At 40.2% G+C, this 22,849-nt stretch overlaps 2 protein-coding genes across 3 annotated transcripts in view; both read right to left on the bottom strand.

The window, feature by feature from the left end:
- Window positions 1-22,849, bottom strand: part of golt1a (golgi transport 1A) — a 277,908-nt gene that overhangs the window by 168,324 nt on the left and 86,735 nt on the right. The window lies entirely within an intron of this gene.
- Window positions 6,359-10,467, bottom strand: elf3 (E74-like factor 3 (ets domain transcription factor, epithelial-specific)). Of its 2 annotated transcripts, none has more exons than XM_085776662.1 (9): window positions 10,340-10,467; window positions 9,974-10,134; window positions 9,058-9,291; window positions 8,834-8,941; window positions 8,607-8,744; window positions 8,421-8,507; window positions 8,195-8,314; window positions 7,784-7,979; window positions 6,359-7,269 (listed from the first exon to the last, which is right to left on the bottom strand). In XM_085776662.1, the coding sequence occupies exons 2-9, from the start codon at window positions 10,125-10,127 to the stop codon at window positions 7,158-7,160; spliced, it is 1,149 nt and encodes a 382-aa protein (XP_085632788.1). In that variant the 5' UTR covers window positions 10,128-10,134; window positions 10,340-10,467; the 3' UTR covers window positions 6,359-7,157. The 2 variants fall into 2 exon arrangements, with proteins under 2 accessions (XP_085632788.1, XP_085632789.1); XM_085776663.1 differs by lacking the exon at window positions 6,359-7,269 and adding an exon at window positions 7,605-7,715 and having other exon boundaries at window positions 7,747-7,979.

The following is a 22,849-nucleotide window of genomic DNA, read 5'->3' as shown; positions in this document are numbered from 1 at the left end:
ATGACTGACACTTTTAAGTGTCACCTTTAATGTTGACCTCCATGATTCCCTCCACTTTCCTATTCATGTAATGTTTGTCCTCCTGCTGAGTGCCAGAACAGACACAAAAACCACCATGACTCAACATCAATAAGACATCTGCACTGGATTGATATCCAAGCAAATAACACAAGGTTAGACTTTTTTTAAAATAACAACTATTGACAGAATATCATGCAGTTTTCTCTGAACAGGGGTGACTGTCCAGTGAAATACTGACTTGCACTGAGTGTATAGGGCCCTGTATTTTAGATGGACATATGTGGGTGATGTGGGGAAATAAATTACTAAGAATTGAATTATTTTTATGTTGGTTTTAATACTTGTTTATGAAATGTACACTTTGAGTCAAAATGTCTATTGATTGTTTTTATGTCCTTTTATGTCAGAGTGTCACTGATTGTTTTATGCACGAGCAACGTCCCAAAAACAAATATTCTGTTGTGACAGACAATAAAGTTTTCTCAATCTGAATGCAGATCGTGCTCAGTCCATTGTTTTGTTTGTTTTTGTTCTAAAAACCAATGCATTTTGGCCCATGCATAACTGAGGTACTGATTTATTTACAATGTTTTATTTTTAAACATGGAGGGGGAAGGGATAACAAAAGCCACATGGATTTGTTTTAATGACCAATGATGTAGTGATGAAATAGACTGTGGCATGAACAACAATAAAATCAGAGATGGATTTTTACTGGCAGTGCATGTGCTCCTTTAACAATATTAATTTCATTTAGATTGAATGTTGTGCTGCTGCATGCCTCAGCAGAGAGGCTCTATCTATGGTACCAAAAGGGGGTGATCACAATCCCCATGCTCCTTGTCCAGGAGAGGAAAAAGGACCTGGACTATCAGGGAAAAATATTCTGCCCTGGGCCATTTAAGATGGCCCCCAAGTTCAGGATAAAAGGCCGTGGAAAATATTTTCCACTTATCCCTGGCATAATTTCTCTGTACTGGATCAGGCCACAGGACTTCATCCTGAACCAGCTTACAGTATATGTGCCCTCACATCATTGGACACAAGTGTGATCAGTTTTGAGTTGTTGTGTTCAACCGGTGAAACTTGTGCTTTACTTGTGTTTGACTTTTGCCACCTGTGCTCAGCATTATGCAACACAGGTGCATCACAATGAAAATGTGTTGGTAAGTTGAGTCTAAACAGGTGAAAAGTGCTGATGGTTTTGCCAAAAGAGACTGATTCAATCAGTGGGTTCAGGCAACTGAGTCTTTTCCTGATTTCCTGACATTTGGCAACGTTACCAGTCAATCACTAGGCCTACATCCACATTCACAGCTACTGTATGGAGACTTCAGCGTCAACTTACTGTAATGTTGATGTCAGTGGAATGTGGGAGGAAGCTGGAGAGCCGTGAGAGACAAAGAAAAGCCTCATTAAGTTTATTTGTGCTGCCCTATAGTAAACTAGATTATCAAAATGATACAACTACTGATCCTGTTTTGACTCATTGTGGAACTACCGAGTTTCAATTGACAGTGTTATATTGTGTGTTTTTATTGTGATATCACATCATGATTATATCTCTGTCAGGAGGTTAATGGCCACAGCTGTAATGATCAGAGAGTGTCAGACTCACTGAATTTGTTTTTTTGAGTCGTATGTGGGAACCTCTGTACTGTGCCTGTGTACAAAACGAAAGTGCATGAGGTGAGTTTAATTGGTAACTGTGAAGGGCGTAATGCCTCTCTCACTGTTTACCCAGTGACAAAGCTCTGAGATCACAGCAGTAAAAACTCCCCCCCTCCTCCTTCTCCTCTGTTTTTTCTGGCACAGATAATGAGGTTTCCAGTAAGCTACGTGCTAGACACACATTCTGGCCAGGGGCCAATTCTACCTGCCAAACAGGTATGTTGACCTAGTAGGAGGAGAGCAGAGTCATTCTCACCACATTAAGGAGTGTACAGGTGTGTGTGTGTGTGCGTGCGTGCGTGCGTTTGTGTGTGTGTGTGTGTGCGTGCGCGTGCGTGCGTGCGTTTGTGTGTGTGTGCGTTAGGAGTGCACTGCTTAGCTTGTTCATTAACAGGTCTCATGGTGGCGGCAAGTGTGGATTAAATCAGATTTGTTGCAGATCACAGATCTCTCAGTCAACAGTGCATGGATGATGAAGAACTTATTGAATCATCAACTTGTTGCAATGAAGACATAAAAAGTTCCAGTCTATACATAAAGAATTGCTAGCAAACAAAGAGATGTACACATACGATATGTCAGGTTTGGCTGCCATCTTGCATCATCATGACGCATAGATGAAAATCAAACAACATTTTACTTTTTCCTCTTATCTCATGACAGAAAGATCTAAATATGGAAACAAGTGCATGAGTAAGATTAGTCCTGACTGCAAATAGAGTGGGTGCTCTGACTTCATGAGGACCGTCTCTTCTTAATTCAGACCACAAACAAACAGCAGACACAGGTGGACAGACCTGCATTTACACAAATACTACTTACTGGATTTATTCATCTTCCCTGCAACTACAACGACAGTAAAGTGAATGAGATGCCCCGAAACAAACAGGAGACATGGCCTAAAATTAAATGGTTGAATTTGTGTGGTCATGCTCATGTTCCACATCTCGTCACCCTAACGCTCATCTGTTTGCACCACAAACAAACCACATCAAATTGATTTTATTTATATAGCAGTGAATCATAACAACAGCTCATCTCAGAGCAAGAACGATATGATAGTACAACAAGAAACACTAAAGAGCAATACTTAAATAGTTCAGCTCTAAATGTCAACACAGTGGTGTATTGTCCCACATTTAAACTGGTCACTCTGAACCAAATAGATTATTAACCAGTTTGAAGATCATAAATTAACAGTTATAAAGAAGTTATGACACAGTTTCCATGTATTGATACAAGCTGTCAAGTTCAAGTTAATGCTTCTTACTGACTAGTCTGAACAAGTTACTATAAATTTATTTGATCTGAAACTTTTTAACTATTAAGATTATATGCTGGTGGAGATTACTTGCTGATAACCTGACAAATATCTGACGAAGGCTGCACAAATACTGATGATGGAGAAAACAGGCAAATTGAAATGTAACCAACGAGATATGAGACATGTGGGCTCATCATTTTTCTAGCAACCGGTCATTGTTTTCTATTTTATGGAAATTTTATTTTATTGGAAAACCTTTAAGATGACTTACGAAGTTTAACAAACTAATTAGTTATATTATTAAGTAAAATCCTCCATATGGGTGTTCCATTTCTATTTTTAGGCAGTGATTAAGTTAGATCTTTCTACTGATGAACTGGGTTGATAACTGCATAAACGAACATAACAATTATACCTATCTAAGTCGATCCATCGACACAATCGCCTAAATCAACCTTGCTTTTATTTTCCCGCACACGTTGTTGACATGTCTGAGTGGCACTCATAGGTTGGCACAGGTATATGAAGAATGCCTCACGGAAACAGAAAGGCATCAAACTGTCTATCTATCTGCCTTGGGGAGAAGAGAGAGGCCAGATTGTCTGCTGGAATGTTGCATTTCTTCCTGGAGTCAACATGATACAGGGTTTGGATGAAATGGAGAAGATGCGTGTGACCGGTTGCCATTTCATTGCAGGAGCTTGTGCTTAGGTGTTGACTGAGATAAGGTGTATATGTGTACTGTTGAGCATGTGCATTAGTGATTACTGCTTGAATTCTATTTATAAATGTCGCCAAGGAAGTTGGTCTGTAACAAAAATCGACACTCATCTGTCAAAGTCAATGGTGCAATATTTCACAGTTATTTTAAATGCACACGCACGCACGCGCACACATACCTACACACACAAATGTTTGTGTCATCTTGACTTGACTTCATTGATGAAAATCCCCCTTTACTTTTTCCCCCTGTCAATCTGAACGTATACATAACTGATTAAGGCAGTTGCTCCAAAATATTTTAACTTATTATTTGCGTTGTCAACAACAGATCAACAGCAATTAAGTTCTCATTTGTCAATCGCTGCCAAGATCAAAATTTAGTGGCAAACATTTCAGCTAAAGCAGTGGAAGAGTGTTATTGTGGGGTTGACTGAGGCAGTACACAAATATTCACAACAATACAAGTGCCAATGCATTTCATCAAGTACTGTATGTTTGTTATGAAATGTTCACCATCACCATCACTTTCACAAGGCCATTTCACATTTCTGCTGGGCATAATTATGCAAGCCAACACCCTAAAGCCCTACTTTTTCTTATGTGCACCACTTCTTCAGAACCATCAGATAGAAAATGTAGAGATGACAGTGAATGATGCCAGTCATTGGTACAGAAGGAAGTTTTTATACCACAGTCGCCATCTAGATGTTATCGTCTGTCATCTCCAACAGGCCAGACCTGTTGTTCGGTGAGCTGAAACCAGAAACCATCATCTGCTGGTGTCAGTTGGAAGAATCCTAACCACAAAGTTGTGTCGCTAGAAATCTAACAATGGTGGATTGATACTGTGAATACAGTCAGAGGTATCTCAAAACTAAAAAACCATTTAGAAATTATTCTGTCAGAATGCCATTGCATGCACCCACACACACACACATGCAAAGTCTGCACAGTCTATCAGCACTTACTGTCTGCTTTTGCTCATGCATGTTGGCTCCCGGGACATAGTATGGCTCATTTGAAAGTGTTAATGCAAGAGTCGGTTGCATAATGCCATCAGGTGTACAGGTGCATGAAAAAATTGCAACATTTAAAAGGTGTCTTGTTTGACATTGTATAACTCTAGCTTTTGTGAAACCACTCCAGTAACAGGTCTTACGGGTTTCTTTTATCAGTAAACAAACACTAGTGAGTCCTCAGTATGGATGAGTGGGAGACCCTGTTTTAGGCCTATAAATGGGTCGTTCGGGAGGTATTAAATCCAGTTTAATGTAATCTGACCAAGTTTACAATAAAGTTAATGATGACAATTAACTGTTGTCCATGGTGTCACACCAGAACCTATGAAGGAGGAGCTGGACCTGTACATCATGATGTTTTACAGCAGAGGAGTGATACACCCCTTTGGCCACCATGGATACCAGCTTACCAGAGGCAGATGGGGAAGCTCAGCTAGAACCAGCTGACAGAGGGTCCAGCAGATTGATAAAAACTACCTGCCGGGGAAATTCAAACTGTGGTGCTGAAGTCACATCAGGATGCTGTCTCTCCAAAAGCTACATCCAAAAATGGTTTGGCTGCCATGCTCTTTCACGGACGTAGGCCAGACCATATCCCATCATCAGGCCACAATACAAAGAGGTAGTGGGGTCAGTCCAATCCTAAACCGCAGGAATGATTATATTTGAGGGGGGTGAAACATCAGTGAACGGCAGTGGCAGTGATAGCCGACAGCCCTAAAGGGCAGACTGGTGGCAGAACCACCATTGAAGGTTACACCACCACAACGTAACAAATGAAGAAGAAATAGCGGTGAAAACGTGGCCCAGTGTTAAAACCAAGCTGCTGCCAAACTCCTGCTAAAACCTCATTATCTGACAACACCACCAAATGCATCAGATAAAGACAGATAAAGAGACATCAGATTGTGATTTCAGCTGTAGTTACAGTAACATGATCTATCTTTTGATTTCTCTCAGACAAGCACAATCTCTGTCTGGTATCCACAACAGTTTTCAATTACTGCATTTCCCCATAAAGTGAGTGGTGCATCGTGTCACTTGCAGAGGGTAACAGACTTCTATCAGTGGGCAGTTTGTATGTGTAACTCCCTCTATTTAATTTGGTCAGAGCTGTATTTTAGGACAAAACCTTAATTTTTGTTGCCCTTGCCTGTCATGGTTAAATTACTATAAACATGTTAATACAGACTCAATACTTGTAATTGTAAGTGCTTCAGATTCAAAGCCCTCGAGCATTTCAGGTGACAGAACAGTTTCATTTCTCAGCAGAGTTTTTATTGCTGTGCTGCGGCAGGAGAATTGCCACATAGAAGTCCATAGAAACTGGACCGAGAATGGCCAGAGTCATGTTTCTGCTCTTCAAAGAGGAACCTTTGTTCCAACATAAACACCACAACAAAAGCTTGGGGAGCAGACAAACCCGCAGAGGGAGAGTGAGCAGCTGATTGATGAGAGAAATGGGGAAGAGGTTTGATTTGAAAGATTTGTCATACCTAAGACAATGACATGTGTTTATGGTTAGTAGTTTATGGTGGCTTATGGCTTTCCAGTTCAATAAGGCAACAGACATTTCTGTATTTTCACATATTCCACCCTTTATGATGGAGAGACACGAGGAAGAGATTTGATTTGAAAAAAAAATCAAACAGAAAGTTAATAAGTGTCAAGTTTTATTTATTTTACAAAACAATATCTGCAAGAACTATTAAGGGGTATGTTAGTTACAGTCCAAACTGGATGAACAACATTAAAACATCACACAAACATCATACAGCCGATTCGTGACTGATTCAAAAAGATGATGATCATACTGTATATAAGAATTACTTTTCACTCAAACATTGTGTAAACACATTTTATACACTTTATAAGTGATACCAATAGACATGTAGTGCACATTGTTACTGTATTAATGTGAAGTAACATCACCTACATTTTTTCTGTTCCATATTTGTCCTTCACATTTAGTTTATCAGCAAAGATGAAAACTTTCACCCTTTTTCAAATAACAAAAGAGTAACATAAAATTTAGAAAAAAAGACTAAAATATATCCAGTGCTACAATACAATCATTTATGCCCACGTACCAAAACAAATTCCATAGTGACAGAAGTGGATTAGATCTGCCTCTTTAAAGGAAGTTCAAAACAAACAACAGAAACCTGTACATATGTAAAAAAGTTTGCTTTTCAGCCTTTTAGGTGCTACCACAATCTCATAAGCATCCAGAACGATGTCTATTACAGTTACTGTGAACAAAGTAATGTTTGGCATTCAAAAACACAAAACAGGTACAACATTAATATTGGTTCATAAAACCTACAATAGCCAAAAACAATGGCTTACATTTTCTGCAACACCTTCCTTTGAAAAGGAAGTTAGTGTCTTAAAACATCAAGGGCAGCGTGGTTTTCTTTCCCAACGGGCCACATTGCTCATGTGTAATTTCTCTGACTTTACATGCCCATGCCCATCTCCTCAACCTTCCAGCCGCTGGAGTTCTTTCCAAACTTGTACACGAGCCTCCGCCCATCAACTCGCTCAAGGATCTCCCTCTTGTAGTAATACCTGAAGGTGAGGGAAGTTTGGTTAGTTCCAAGTTGAAGACACAAAGATGGTTATTAAAAGAACCAAATGAAAAAAGTGGTTCATAATCTCTTTTTGTTTTGTTTGCTTTGATGTTCCTTTATTTGGTTAAGGTGATTGAAAATAATTCTACCTGAAGCAAACATTGAAACAGATATAAGATTTTGTTTTCTGAATGGACTGCTGGTAACTACCTCACACTACTGTACCAAATAACCACATCTATCCCTTTTCAGTATGCTTCAACCTGTCTTTGTAATGTCTTCTGTGACTCTAGAGGAACTTCGTCATCCAATATAACTTGAAGTGCAAGACCAGATTGGCCATCTCAGGTCATACTATATAGAGCTATATCGTCTGAGTTGGTTGTCTATGTTGGAACATCATCCTGCAGAACCTGGTTTCCTGGTTTGTGCACCTGTCACTAACTCTCCTAAACCACGTATGTATGAATGCCACATGAGATGAAATTCTTAGCTGCTATAGGTAAACTCACCTCATTGCACGACTGAGTTTCTCATATGTCATGCTGCTGTTCTTCTTCTTCTGACCCCACATCTGTGCCACAGCCTCGGACTTGAGGAACTTGAACACACCCTCGCGGCGGTCCTCCCACTTCATCAGGCCCTGGTTCCTCTCAGGGTGGATTAGGATATCCCTGATGAACTCCCATAGGTGAGTGCCACGAGGTGCTGCAGACAAAAGTGAGCCACAGTGAGCTACATGTGTGTTTGTGTGCACCAATGTTTAAGCATAAGCATGCATGTCAATCAGATATGCATCTTCCGCCTGATAAAGATGCAAAATAGATGCAAAGTAGAATCAGTAGAACAGATCAACAGTGTTGGAGTACAGATGCCTTTTGAACTGAGTTTTACATGTTCTCTAGATGTAGATGTGGCCTTACCATGTTTGTTTTTCTTTGGGTTGTCATAAACATCACTGCCATTTTCTCTGCAGACCTTAGGAGGTCGCCCCCGTGGCCGCTTCAGCCTAGACTCTCCTTTTTCGGTTTTGATTTGGGCCTCTGTCGACACAACAGTTAATTATTAGATGTTTACTTAAACTCAATGACACTGCTAGGGCTCTAGAATAACTCAGACCCTTATAAACTTAATAACTCTTCTACTCACTTGAAATCAGAGGGTAGGAAAACTCCGGGTCTGATTCGCCACTGCCAGACTCTGGTGAGCTGAGGCTTGAGAAGCCAAACATGCCACCTGAAAGAAAAATAAGAGATATGTGTTAGATATGCAACTTGGGAAAGTGTGTGGTAGAACAAATATGAGGAAACATTGAGAAGTATGTTGAATACTGACTGTTTGAGGAGGAGCTGTACTCGCTGTCGGACTGATTATCAGATAGGTACCCAGTCTCTCCCAGAGGTGTCATGGGCTCCATGCTCAGACTGATCAGGTCACTGTTTTCATATTCCCTCTTGGTGACGGCTCCTTCAGCTGGTGGTAGAAAGTAGCAGTATTACTCCCATGTTTTTCACACTGTATCCGGTTTATGATTTTATGTAGCATCTTTATACTGTATGTACCTTGGCCAAATCTAATGGTGCTGAGCAAAGGAAAGTTTAGGGTGCCCAGGAACTTGTCCAGGAGTTGGCAGGTCTCATTCAGCTCTGGGCCTGACAAGCTCTGTAGCTCTGGGAAGAAAAAAAACAAGCACACAAAATGTAATCCACAGACCTCTAAGAGAAGCAAAGCTGTATGAAAGTACAGTGCCAGTCAAATATATGTCTTGTTTGTTTGTTTGTTTTACCATATTTGGTTCTTTGTTCCTCCAGACTCTGGAAGAGGTGTGGGCCGAGCTGTGGGCCAAAGATTCCTATCATCTGGTCCCGGTTCATTTGGCAGAGAGTGTGTCCATCCATGGCACAGTCGACCAGACTCAGGGTACTCGCATCAAACTTTGCGTTCTCCACGTGGTCACTGATCCACTCCAGAACGTCGTCTAATGTCCAGTCATGGGGGCTGGTATGCCTGTACCACTGAGCTGCAGAGAGAGAGGTACAGGAATCACATGGCTGCTGTGGAAGTAGCTACCACCACTATGCAGAGCTTTAAATTGTGGTTGGACACAGATTTGGAAATCATGTAAAAACTGTTGCGTCTCCCACTCACGCACGCACACACAACATGTCAACTCTTGTTGGTGAAATTTCAACATATCTACATGTTTGTGTAATGGTGACTGATACCAGTCTGGGTTTGTGCCTCTCAGGTCAGGACAAAACAAAGCCTGGACTGTTTTAACTACGAGGTGGCAGCATTCTTGTTTGGCGGTTATGAGGAGTTAAACATTAGCCACCTGGTTAATGGTTAAACCGACACCATCTAAATTAGGCCAAAGCAAAGTTCAGTGAGGTAATGGTCTGATTGGCTTAAGTTTGAAAATGAAGGATGATGTTTACTGGGAGATTAGTCTGGGCTGAAACTGCCCACGAAACTCAGACTGGACTGTAATGGTTAACTAGCCTTCACAGTCCAGGAATGAAATCATTTGAACCTCCCCTGGTGGTGCAGAGCATACATTCAACTACAGAAGAGGATTAGGGTCACATGTAAAAATCTTGTTTTTACATAATTTTTTACATCAATATGGGAGCATTAAATTCAGAATTATATTATTAAAAAAGTGGTCCTAATCCTCTAGAAATGAGTCCTGGTGCTCTTACTGTTGATGTTGGGGCTGTACACTGGACTGCTGGTCTGAACGGTGTTGATGCTGGTCAGCACACTGGGCTGCTGCTGCAGGACATCAGGCATGCCGGTCTGATACATGGTGAGGTTGGCATGAGTCAATATGCTGCTGAGGCACGGTGAGGCCATTGTGACACTAACAAACAGAAGAAAAATATACTTGTTCACACACCCAAACAAACAAGTAAGCAAGCAAACAAACAAACAAAATAAACAACCAGCTTAAACAACCAGCTTCATTCAATTTAAAGGGAGAGTATATCTAATAAACAAAAATGTCAACCAGCACCGCATCCACTCTGACATTCAGTTAAATTCAGTGTTTACTTAATGAGCTTTACCTGAGCACAAGCCACAGTCAGATGCAGAGGAGTGATGCTAAGACAGTCCACGGTTATAAGTTTGTGTGGTGAAAAAATCCCAGTGTTCAGTGATCTCCTTCTCCCCACCTGCACAACCTTATATTCATTGGAAGGAGCGCGTGAGGGGGAGGGAGGGGCGGACTCAGGTGAGTTCAGGGGAATTCCATGGCCACACCTCCAACCCGCTTCCTCCTACTTAGCTTTCCCGAGAACTCGATCAACAAAACAAACCTGCCCTGCTCTTTCTCTCTAAAGCGGTTTCTCTTTATCTTCCAAACCATCGACCAGGCCTGGATTGTATTTATATCAACATGCTCAGGTTTTATAGGTGTTCATTCTTACTTAGTGAAATAATTATAAATGATATGTTGGATGATGTAATTTAGTAATAGTTAGGGTCCTGTTTCATTCAGTAAATGCCCCCCCCCCCTGCAAAAAAAACAGGTAATTGTTTCCTGTCTCTCATCATCCCAAACATTGTTTAAGATTCTATCAGCTATCACAACAGTAGAAATGTCTTTGCTAACCGTTTTCATGCAATCCAAAGTCATTTCCACAGGGTCTGCCTCAACCAAGAGACCACACAGCTTTATATATAGTTATATATTTATAACTTAAATCGTTATATGGTGTTACTTGTTACAGTCAGGGGTGAACAGTAACAGTAGAACTGTGCCAAATCAGGTACTTTTAACTCAAGCAAAAATGTGACTGAACATTTTTCACTTGCATTAGAATCTTGAGCTGTGATAATACTAATACCTGTAGGTAATGATAATACTGATAATAACAATAATAAGGGGGCTGTAGTGGCAGATCCAGACCTGCAAACACAGGAGGCAAGAGTTTGTCATGGCTAAACTTATTATTATTTTATGACATGCCCTATTCACTTTAACAGGGAAGCCGCTGAGGTCACTTTTCTTAAAAACAGACAAAGTGCGTCACTACGGTCAACAGTCACGTGTGTGGAAGATCATTCATCAGCCGAGCCCAACGCACTCTGATGAAACAACTTTATCAAGACTCTTTTTGTTCCACTGCACTCAGATTGTTTTGCTGTATTTATTACTTTGTTTATTACTTTGATACAATATAACGTGACGCACACACACACACACACACACACACACACACACACACACACACACACACACACACACACACACACACACACACACATCGTCTTCATCGTCTTCATCAGACTATCAGTGACATGAAGAGGAACCATCTATCATCACTATTTTTAAACCCTCTAAAGGGACCAAAGGGTCCAACTAAGAGGGAGTCTGAAAGCAAAATAACAAACAAACTATTAGGGAGAAATAAAAAGTTTTAATGCTAATTTAATTTAAAAAACGTCAATAAATTATTACGTAATGTACAGGCTTTTTCTGTAATTACAAATTTTCACTAATATTGCATCCTAGGATCCAAACTATGGTAGTTTGAAGAACCCTGGTCCAACAGCCAAGTCCTGTTTGCTTCTCATCAGACTCTCTCTCTCTCTCTTTCTCTCTCTCTATTTTTATGTGTAAAAATTTAAATTCCCCACAAATTCCCCACTCCCCCTCTGGCCGCAGTCTTCTGTTTGCATACATGTTGAGAAAGGTGTCTGTGTTTACCAAATGAGGTCACTCTATCTGTAGCCCTGCAGTGGTGACCCTGGGAATCCGACTATCAAGGTCTCTAATTAACGTTATCTCTGATTTCATCCTGCATGTCGAGTTTGGTGGGACAACTGAACACGAACCCATAGCAGCTTAGCATCGACCCGTGCAGAGCGGTGGCAAGATAACAGCCACACACTTTCTTCGGCTCATTTCAGGTCACACACAACGCTGCCAAAAGTTCACATGAAGCCAGCCCTCTGCATGGTTTACTTTAGAGGTGTGTTTTTTAATATTCAACCTGGGAGCTGACACACTGCATATCAAGGAAGTAATTTTGTGTAAAGTGAACTCTCAACCCTGCTGTCAGTGGGTGATTGTTGTTGTAGATTTTTTGTCTCTCCTTCCACAGAAAGTAGAAAATGGGCATTGGCTGAACAAATATGCATTGTTAAAGGGACAACGAGGAGTTTCTAATCGGTTATAAAAAAGTCTCACGTTAATGTGGATGAATCTCCGCTACCCAGACTTGTTTTCGATAAATATATCGTTCTGTCTCGTTATCGTTATTTTGTTATTATTAGTGGTGTCCTTCGTGGCGAGTCATGAGAATAACGCAGCCAAATCGCCGTTTATGGTCGGAACTACGACGGTAACTGAACCTCTTTGAACCTCTGACTTTAATTCTTGATGAATGAAAACATGAGTCTGTCTTGCGCCGGTCAAAGAATTTCACGGTGCGGAGGCTCATAAATGTAGTGTGAAAACGCTTCGCTTTTCCAAAACTCCTCGTTGTCCCTTTAACAAATTATGTGTTGTGTGCAAAAGTGCAAGTTCTGTTGAAATGATTGTATAATAAACTGCCTCATTTGACACAAAATACGTGAGGCATTGTGGAAAGAATTTGAACGATTCTCTCCTGTGTTCACACTCTTTCCCCTGTGGGCTACGATAAGCCTGAAGGGGGAAGATAAACTGAGAAACACAGAAACAAAGCTCAGGCCAAAGGTGAGTGAGTGGAATCCTGACTAATTGTGATTTAACTGTGAGGCAGACATGACACTGCAGGGTCTGCTCCGGTGTCATATGTCGTGAAACTCACCTGCTTAATGATCAACTGCCAACACATCTGATATACCTGGTAATTATGCATATTGCAACAATATTCATAAAGGCACTACTCTGGTAGAGTTGAAATCCAATGAGTAATACTGTCATGGTTTGTCATTTTTTGTTTTATTTTGTGGTCAGTGTCTGGTTTGTGTTTCCCCCACCGCTGCCTTGTTTCTCCTTGTGTATTTAACCTTTGTGTTTTCCATTGTCCACTGTTGGATCGTCTGTGTTTTTGTTCTGCGTGTGCTCAGTCTTCTCGTACCTTCTCGTGTTCCTGCCCTGAGTATTTACTAGTAGGTTTGCTTGTTTCTACTGCAATAAATCCCACCATATCTGCAGTAGGTGAAGTCTCAGTCTGCATTTTGGGGTCTACAAACCTTCACCCTGACTTCCACTAATATTTTTAATAATAATAGTAATAGTAATAATAGTTGTTTCTCCAGCAAGAAGGAGATCTCTATCCATCTCCATAGTCAGAAATTCAGTCAATTTATTATAATTTTTTGTATATTTTTGGGGCATTTTTTGCCTTTATTTGATAGTATAGAGGGGGAATGAGATGCAGTAAAAGCCCGCCCGATGCGGGAGTCGAACCGGGGCCGACTGCAGCACGGACATAGCTACATGGGGGAGCCTGTTCAACCCACTGCTCCACACGGCGCCCCAAATTCAATGAATATTGAGAGTTTCAGGACTCTTATTGTGAAGCCTCTGTCACTCTACCTCTAGTTCTGCCTCTGGAGCAACTTGCAATTGGGCACCTCACCTTTTCTTTTATTTACTTTACTACCCACCAGCTGTTGTTTGTCAGTTCAGGTCAGGGGAAAAAAAAGTACTTACAGAATATTAAACATCAGCTCATGTTTGTGTTACAGTTAAGTAATTGTTGCAAAATGTAACTACTGAGTTTATATATCAATATGGGTGTTATAGGTTCTGCAGGCTTTGCTGTCTCTGCTGGTAAGTCAACAAATGTACCTTTGTCTGTGAGTGGGGTCCAATTCCCAAGTTGTTCTTACAATCTTTACTTTAATTTGTTTATTTTGCATTGAAATAATTTTGGTTGAAAGTAATAACACTGCATGTGCTGCTTTGTTTGTTTTCTTTACGGTTTGTCTCTTGTGCTCTGTTTATGTCCTGTTTTATTTTGAAATTCCCTGTGTCTTCCTGTGCACACTTGTGATTACCTCATGTGTGTCACCTATGTGTGTTATTGCCCCACCTGTGTCTCATTTCTCCCTCGTGTATTTTACCTCAGTGTTTTCACTGCGTTGGTTCATCTATGTTCATGCTCAGTGTTGCCGTTGTATTCCTGCTATATGCGCTCTCTTAGAATGGTACCAGTTTGGTCAGAAGTACCCAAAAATGTTATAGAGCAGACTATTACTGTTATAGTGCTGACTAGGACCAGGATTACGCATCACAGCAGTTTTAAAGACCCTCTTGTTTTTCCTATCAGCATCTGCATTGATTTAAATTATTTTGTGTATTGTATACCCTTCATGGTCTTGCAACAGCAGGTGCGTCTCACACCATGAACCAGTGCAGCTCCTCAGCTGCTGTGGGACACGTCTGTTAGTTGTTCTGAAGTTCAGGACTAAAACCTGTGAATAAACGTTTAGCTTTTCTGCTCTGAACAATATAATGGTTTGACCTGAAAGCAGCTGGAAGTGAAAATTGAAAATTTTAATGAAATCAAATTTAATTTAGTTAGTGTAATTATTTCTATGTTATTTACTATTAAATTTTTTCATGTTCTTTTTTTGTTTGTTTGTTTTCTAATGTAATTGATAAAAATAAAAAAAAATTAATCTCATTAATCTCATTCTCAGATTTCTTGATTTGTCCATTATTTTAGCTGATCAGTTGTCTTATAGTCAAGCTTTTTGAACTGCACTAAAAGGTTAAAAATGTTGGAGGTTAACAAGTGACATTAACTCATTTACGTTCAACATGTATTGTGCACATGCCATGTTAAAATAGCACTTTGGGCTATGTTTCAGCCAGTAACAACAAAACACCACGTTTTCTCCAGAATTTCGCAACGTCACTCACACCCTGTTTCAACAGTGAGTGAGAGGAAAAGAGCTTTAGTGTGGAATGCAGCCACGCAGGTTTTCGCTCTGTGACGAGGCACCAGCTTTCATGGCCAGCGGACCAACTGGAAAATGATTTCATCACTTGTAATTCATGCTGTCTTTTTTTCTCCACCCTTCATTACTCTTCTACACCTGGGCTGTTGCTAAAGGTCGGGGCTTTCCACAATACGCATTAGTCTCTTTAAAGAGACGTGAGGAGTGAGGCTCTATAGGTGCAGCGGAGGTGCTTGAATGAACATGTGTATGCCAAAAGATGTTTCACAAGTGTAATCAGATCACTCACTGTGGCTCCAAACTGTGGTGGTCTGCTTCCTGTCTGTATAAGTATCAGTTAAAAGAGTCCAGAGTTCTGAGATCCACCTGTTGCATAATGAATTGATTGGACACAGCAGGCCCCTAGGACCCACATTTGAAATTGTTAATTGCAGCTATTTCTGACTGAATGAGGACAAAAACAACAAACCTGCAGACAATACACTGTGACACTGAAACATTTTTCGCAGGAGTATTGACACATAAGACACACCGCATTCCTTTCATTTGGAAAAAAAATCATCAAATTTCCAAGTAAGTATTTGAGATGTTTGTTTTTCTTATTGAAATGCATTCACACTATTAAGAAGAAAAAAAACATCTGAATGCTGAAAGCATTCACACACTGTAGCTTCTTCAGGACATTATGGCTATTATTCAAATTTTTAATACTCTTTATACTTTTTCAAATTTTAAACTTTTTCTGTGAACATGAGCAACAAAACAGGAGTCATACTTGTTGTAGGTCACATCATATCGTATAAAATATGAACTATTTGTGTGAACTTTGTCATCATTCCTGTGATGTCTTGATACGAGCTAAAAAGAGTTTCCTGTGGTCACTGCCCTTGACTTTGGACTTTTAGCTACTCATCCCTAAACACTTTGTCCCAATGTGAATGTTTTACCAATTTTAAAGACATTTCCTTGAGTTGTTATTTATATATAGCTATGATGTCACCACGCCATTGACCTTTGACGCCCAAAACTCAATCAGTTCCTTGAATCTCTTGCGCTCAGCAGCGTCACCGGCAGCAGAGGGAAGATGATAGTGATGTGTCTGTGTTTGTCATTTAGCTTCACAGCAAAACTGTACATACACACTTTAAAGGGATAGTTCACCCAAAATTCAAATTTCACTCATTATCTACTCACCCTCATGTCGACTAAGGGCTGGGAGAATTTTCAGTGCAAATCACGCAAGATTTGCACTGACACAGGAAAAGCAGTGAACTGAGATACTGGGAGCTTCCGCTACAAACAAGCTTAAAATATACACTTATTTAATTTTTTCGGAACAAATTCTCATGTCGGGGCTTCAATACAAGAGGGACATTACAGACGAGCAGTGTGGAGGTATTTGGTTGTTTTTTGCTGTGTCTTTTTGGTCAAAGAAAAGTGAGCACCATTCACAATCATTATATGGACAAATACTGCTGCCCCCCCCCAACGGAGGACTCTGAAAATTCTCCCAGCCCTTAGTCGACATGAGGGTGAGTAGATAATGAGTGAAATTTGAATTTTGGGTGAACTATCCCTTTAATATATATTTATCATGCAAGTCTCTTAAAAAATACAATCCTGAACATTGTCATCACACATGGCAAATTTTCGTATTTTGTAGGACTGATCAAATCCTGGAGTCAGGGGACCTGAGACGGAGGTTACCATTCAGGTTTACTATTTCAGTACCCGTCTCTTACTGTCACTGTGTCATGGTTTACTCAGTATAAAGATTCATGAGCAAAACAAAGAATCTTATCTCTTTAAGATGAAATCCACAACTCGCCCTGGATTAGGCATTAGACTATCTGAAAAGATGACCACATTATGGCTGGTTATAGCAGCGGTGAGCAGCTCTGGGGCTCCACAGGGGCCTGTTCTGGTTTGATACTGTACATTTATTATAGGTCAGGATTGCGAGGCAGAATTTCTTTGATTGTATACCTTTATAGTCACACTGCTCTGACAGTATTTGGGACAGCTTTTGGAAAAAAAACAGCAGCTGTCCACTACGCCATACTGGCTGCCAGAAAAGCAGTATCTGACCTGCAGCCTCCATGCAACATGCACTGTTCTTTATTTGCTCTCACCACTAACATGCTTCACAATGGCACAGCTAGATGAAGCACAGCCATTCTCTTAAGCACCTGGAGGTTTGGAAAACTCATGTAGATCTGGATGTAGCTTTGCCTAATTTAAAATTTAACTTAAACAAAAAAATAAAAATGAAAAAAATCTCAGAAAAGTAGCCCAACATGAAGCCCAGATGCCTGACTGAACACTGGCACTGACTTTGAGTGTGTTAGGGCTGGGACCTGTGTTCAGACTCCCTCTACCTGAACAAAATTGGTCAAACAATTGGCTTTATGCACAGCTCCACTACTTCCGGATCTTAAGCCAACTCCTTTATTTCCTGTCTTGGACAAACTGATTAATCCAGGTGTGTGTGACCATTGTTGTGAGGTCAGACATACATGGATTAATCAGTAGGAAGTAGTGGGGCTGTGCATAATAAAGCCTATTGTGCCGGGCTACGTGTGGTAGTCTCAACATTGCATGTCCAGCCAATGAACCTGGACAAGACGAGCCCTCTGAGCGCCAGTTCAACAGTTGTGCTACTGTGGTAAAACAGCACAGTTCATTGTGTAGCTCAGCAGCGATAAGGATCTTCTTTACACTATTTGCATGCTGTTCTCGTTCATATTTACTAACATACACATACACACATTCACATGCATTCAAAAACACTCCAGGTAAACAGATAAGGTGATAGCATCACTTATTTTGTATGTTGGATCACATCGACTTTTTGTCTCACACTCCTCTCAGTTTGTCAGTGCTCCCTTCACTGCCCTTTAGCTGACCTCGAACATGACATTAAAACTGATGACAGCATTGTAGTTTGGATATGTCTCCTTAGAGTTCAATACATTCAAATACACAAATGTGCTGCAAATTAATATTCTTTGAATCCACCTTCTTCAACGAGACAACACACACGCTGCAAAAATCACAACACAAGCAAATAAACACACATCGAGCAAGTCATCACATCACAAATGAAGTACAATTCACCTTCAGTTAGAATAAAAATAATAATAATTGCTTGAAAAAGTGATGAATCTGTTGAGACAAATACGCTATTCAATGCTTTTAGCTATGGGACCACTGAAGAATGAAAGTTTATTCATTTACACACTTTTCTATCTGTAGAGAGAATGTTGAGTGTATGCTGCACAGTTTGAGCCAATTTGAGGCAATTGTAAACAAATCAGACTAGTGGATAAATCAATAACAAAGAGTAAAAGCAACAACCATGTGAAAAATACATCAGAATCTGAACCATACATCATGAATTTTGTTTTAAATCACCCAACCATGAACTGTGATGGAGGCTAAGAAAGTAGGACAGGAAAGTTTTATCAGCAGATCAGTTAATAGCTGTAGTTGGACAGGTTTGTCTGACCAGAGAGACTGATGAGTGTTGTCATGAGTTATTTAATACCAACAAATGCACGTGTAAAGCAAACACATAAGTCACCCACTTACTTTACACAGTCCCACTGTATACAATCCCTATTGTCATTAAACTTCCCTTTCCTGTAAACGGCATCCTTATAAAATACCAAACTCATTCATGTTTGTGGAAACATTTTGTGACTCCTGGCACCACCAGTAAAAGTCAAGTTTCAAACCGGCATAACATGTAAAACAAAACACAAATAACTCTTAATATAACTGCAGTATCCCATATGTGTACAGAGGACAGCTGATGGATGTAAGAAGTGAACTCTCTTCTGTTATTTTCACTTGTATATTTTCATGTCTGATATTAGAGCTGTTTGTAGTTAATGAAAATGCTTAGTATTTCTTGTGGGCCGATGAACCGGCTGGGAAGCACTTATAAGAAATAACGAAATAAGCGTACCGTTCCGTACCGACCCATACCGTACCGCATAGTGGAAACAGGGTTTTATTTTAACTTCAAAAGTCACAGAGGGACATAGAACAACATGGAGGATCATCACTTTTCACTGTACCCTGGGAACACTTTCACCTTGTTGAGTAAATATGCAGATTTCTACAAATTTGCCGCACATTTGTGTGTTTGCAAGGGGTTTTGTATTTCTTCTAAATGACACCACATACACATACACACACTGAGACTTTGCAAGTTATTTTTGAGTCAGAGCCCAGATTAGACGAGTCTGATCTGCATTAGTGGGGAAACTTGAAGCTTAATTTGGAGATAGTGCTTGTTAAAGCCTGGCTTTTTCAGGTGATGGGTTGGACCCACGGAGACTCTCGAACCACTAACTTTTCCTCACACATGTAAAACAATTATTCATCATCACAAATTGAGTCTATCCTTTATTTTTCTGTAGAGAGAATGAAGGGTGTTCGCTGTACAGTTAAAGCCAAATTGAGGCAAATTTGTTAGTTGTGATACTAAAATATATACACAGATCTTGGAGCTAGTTGACCTGGGTAAAAGTGATTACAAAGATGATAATAACAACCATGTGAAAATCTGAACCCTGCATCGTGAAGCTTATTTTTATCACCCAACCATGAGCCGTGAGAAGGAGGCTGAGCCCAGTCACCTGAGTGACACTTGTGGGAACCTTGTAAGATAAAGTGGGACAGGAAAATGTTAGTAAATGTAGGTGTAGTACTGCTGGACAGGTTTGTCTAACCAGAGGTCCTGATGAGAGTCATTCATGTGTAGTTATTTAATACATAACAACTGTGTCAAGCAAACACATCATTGACCCAGATCATCATCATCATTGTCATTCAGCTATTAAAAGCACCTTTCCAGTAAGCGACATAAAAATACCAAACTCATTTAGTAAGTTTCTGAAAATATTTGAGTGATTCCTGGCACCAGTCAAGACCAGCTGGACCAGAAGAGTTGGCTAAACTGGAAAACAAACTGAAACCCACTGAGGCTCAACACACCACACATAACTCATTGTATTTATGCCAACATCTTGCACAAATCAAAGAGCTGAATACAGTCGGTTTCACACCTGCCGCCTTTTTCTCTATTCACAAAGCATCTAATCTCACCACTTGTCTAATAAATGTTCAACGTTTCAGTAACCCTTTACTTGATGGGTGCACAGGACATTCATTAGACCTTTCATAAGGTGTTTGTAATGCATTCATGGTGGCTTCATAAATCATGATTCAGAATTCATACATTGGGTTACATTGCTATGGAATAATGAGATTTTTTCTCAAAATAAATGTCCCCTAATTGCACCTGGAAATACATGAACAAAATACCACTATGTGGCATTCTATTGCAATGGTTCATAAAACTGTGTGCAATTAGGGGACTTTTATTTTGAAAATATTTCCCACTTGTTATTCCATAACAATATAACCCAATGTACAGTATGAATGCCCAGACTTATGAAGCTGTCAATAATGCAATACAAACATTTTATGAAAGGTCTTATGAATGTGCTATGCACCCACCCATCAAGTAAAGTGTTACCGTTAATGAATGAGACTATATGACTGAGGGCCTGATGAGAGTTGCATGTTGACCCAGATATACAATCCCTATTGTCATTACAGTTTCGTTTTCTGCAATGGAATGGCTGTGGAAATATTTGAGTGATTCCTGGCACTGGTTATGACCAATTGGACAAGTAGTGTTAGACTCATACCTAGGCTAAAACGAATTAGGCTAAAACTCACAAAGACTCAACACACCACACACAATTGATTGTATTTTGCCAACATCATGCACATGTCTACAGTCCGTTTCACATCTGCCACCTTTTGCCCGTATTCACAAAGCATCTTATCTCAACGCTTGTCTAATAAAAGTCCACAGTAAAACTTTCTCAATAAAAGGACGAGTGGGCTTGCAGTAAATACAGTGTGACACCCATTATTCAACAACGTGGCAAAGTATCAGCCAGGACAAATTCTCCTGGCTGCCTGACTTCTACATTGAAAGCTTGAAAAAACTGAGAACAGTGCATGAGTCTCTAGTTGTAGTTCTGCATTTGATTAATGCACGCTAGTTGTGGATTGTGGTAGGCTTAATTGCTGAACAGACATAAACTTTGAAGTGCAGGGTGTTGCTTCATCATCAGTGAATTGTCAGACACACCAAGATCAGGAGGTAAAACCCCTTTTTTCACTAGCATGGCCCAAAATGTAGTTGAATTTGCTTGTTTTTGCTTCCTCAGTAATTTCAATATGATCAGCAATTTAACAAGATCAGGTGTGCTTGTGCCACAATCTCATCAATATTAAGCACCATCTTAACGGCAAGAAATGAATGCAAAGCACAACTAAGGGACAGAGAGAGAGAAAAAGATCTCATACTTCTGTATCAATCAAGATAATCACTAACCACATACAGTAGCCTACAGGTACACGGCCAAACACGGCAGCTGCATCACATAGTGGTGTCTAACAAGTTTAACAAACGGTGCAGAGACAACATGCAAACAACAAGCTACACACCAATTAACCAAATACAGGAGAGTTACTGACACAGTTTGCAATTACAAGTGTTGCATTGAAACAACATACGGTACCATAAGGTGTAGACCTACCCTGCCCACACTCTGTGCTCCAACAAGACTATGAAACAGTCAAGGCAGGAAATGCATGGATGAGCCCCCAATATACAGTCTCTGAAAACAAGCACAGACTCAGCTGGAGGTTGCAACAAAAAAGCATGCCCGAAATTTTAAAGGGAGGGGAGTAGATCTTTTTCTGGAACATTTCTGAATTGCTTGAAATCATTTTCACACCCCAATTGCAACAAATTAATTAAATGCTTTTTCATAAAAATGACAAATGCGTTTGACATCTATCAAACTGCCATCTGCCCCCCCCTCCCCCCTCAGTGCGTATGCCTTTTACATAAATTGTGCACATGCTCAGGGTCTCCAACTATTCACGACAACGCCAGAGCCAGAGGTTATGCTTGCTAAATTCAATGCTTTGGAGGCGTGGCTTGAATTGTGTGTATTCAAAGAGTAGACTGCTTGACCCCCCCCCCAAACTAAAAACCTCCTCTTGAAAACTGAAAACCACCAGAAACCTTCAATTCAAACTACCATATCAAACTAAAGCCATGTGGCACCTACTCCTCCTTCCAATCCTTCTAAGGACTTCCCGAATTGCTCCACCTCCAACTGCAAAAGAGGCAAAAAAGGCAGGTGGTGGTGGTGGTGGTGCACAGTGTGACGCATTTAACACTTCTCAAGTGATTAAATCATGATAGCAAGAACCATGTGAAAACTTTGAACCCTGCATCATGAAGCTTATTTAAATCACCCAACCATGAGCCGTGAAACTGAACTTGTTTGGGAGCCTTGCAGTAGAAAGTCGGTCAGGAAAATGTTATCAGTGCATGTGGGTGTAGCTGGTTTGTCTGACCAGAGGACGTGATGAGAGTCGCTCAGGTGTAGTTATTTAATACTAACAACAAATACATGTGTAAAGCATAAAACATAATTGATCCAGATGCTGTATACTATCTATATTGTCATTAAACTATTCAAAGCATATTTCCATTGAGTGGCATAATTATAAAACACCAAACCCGCTTTGTTAGTTCCTGAAAATATTTGAGTGATTACTGGCACCAGTTA

The sequence above is a fragment of the Trachurus japonicus genome, chromosome 5 (genome assembly GCF_045865225.1).
Source record: "Trachurus japonicus isolate A0001 chromosome 5, Traja_1.0".
Classification (NCBI taxonomy): Eukaryota; Metazoa; Chordata; class Actinopteri; order Carangiformes; family Carangidae; genus Trachurus; species Trachurus japonicus.
Note: the sequence above shows the minus strand (reverse complement) of the source record. Positions and strands in the feature narration are given on the sequence as shown.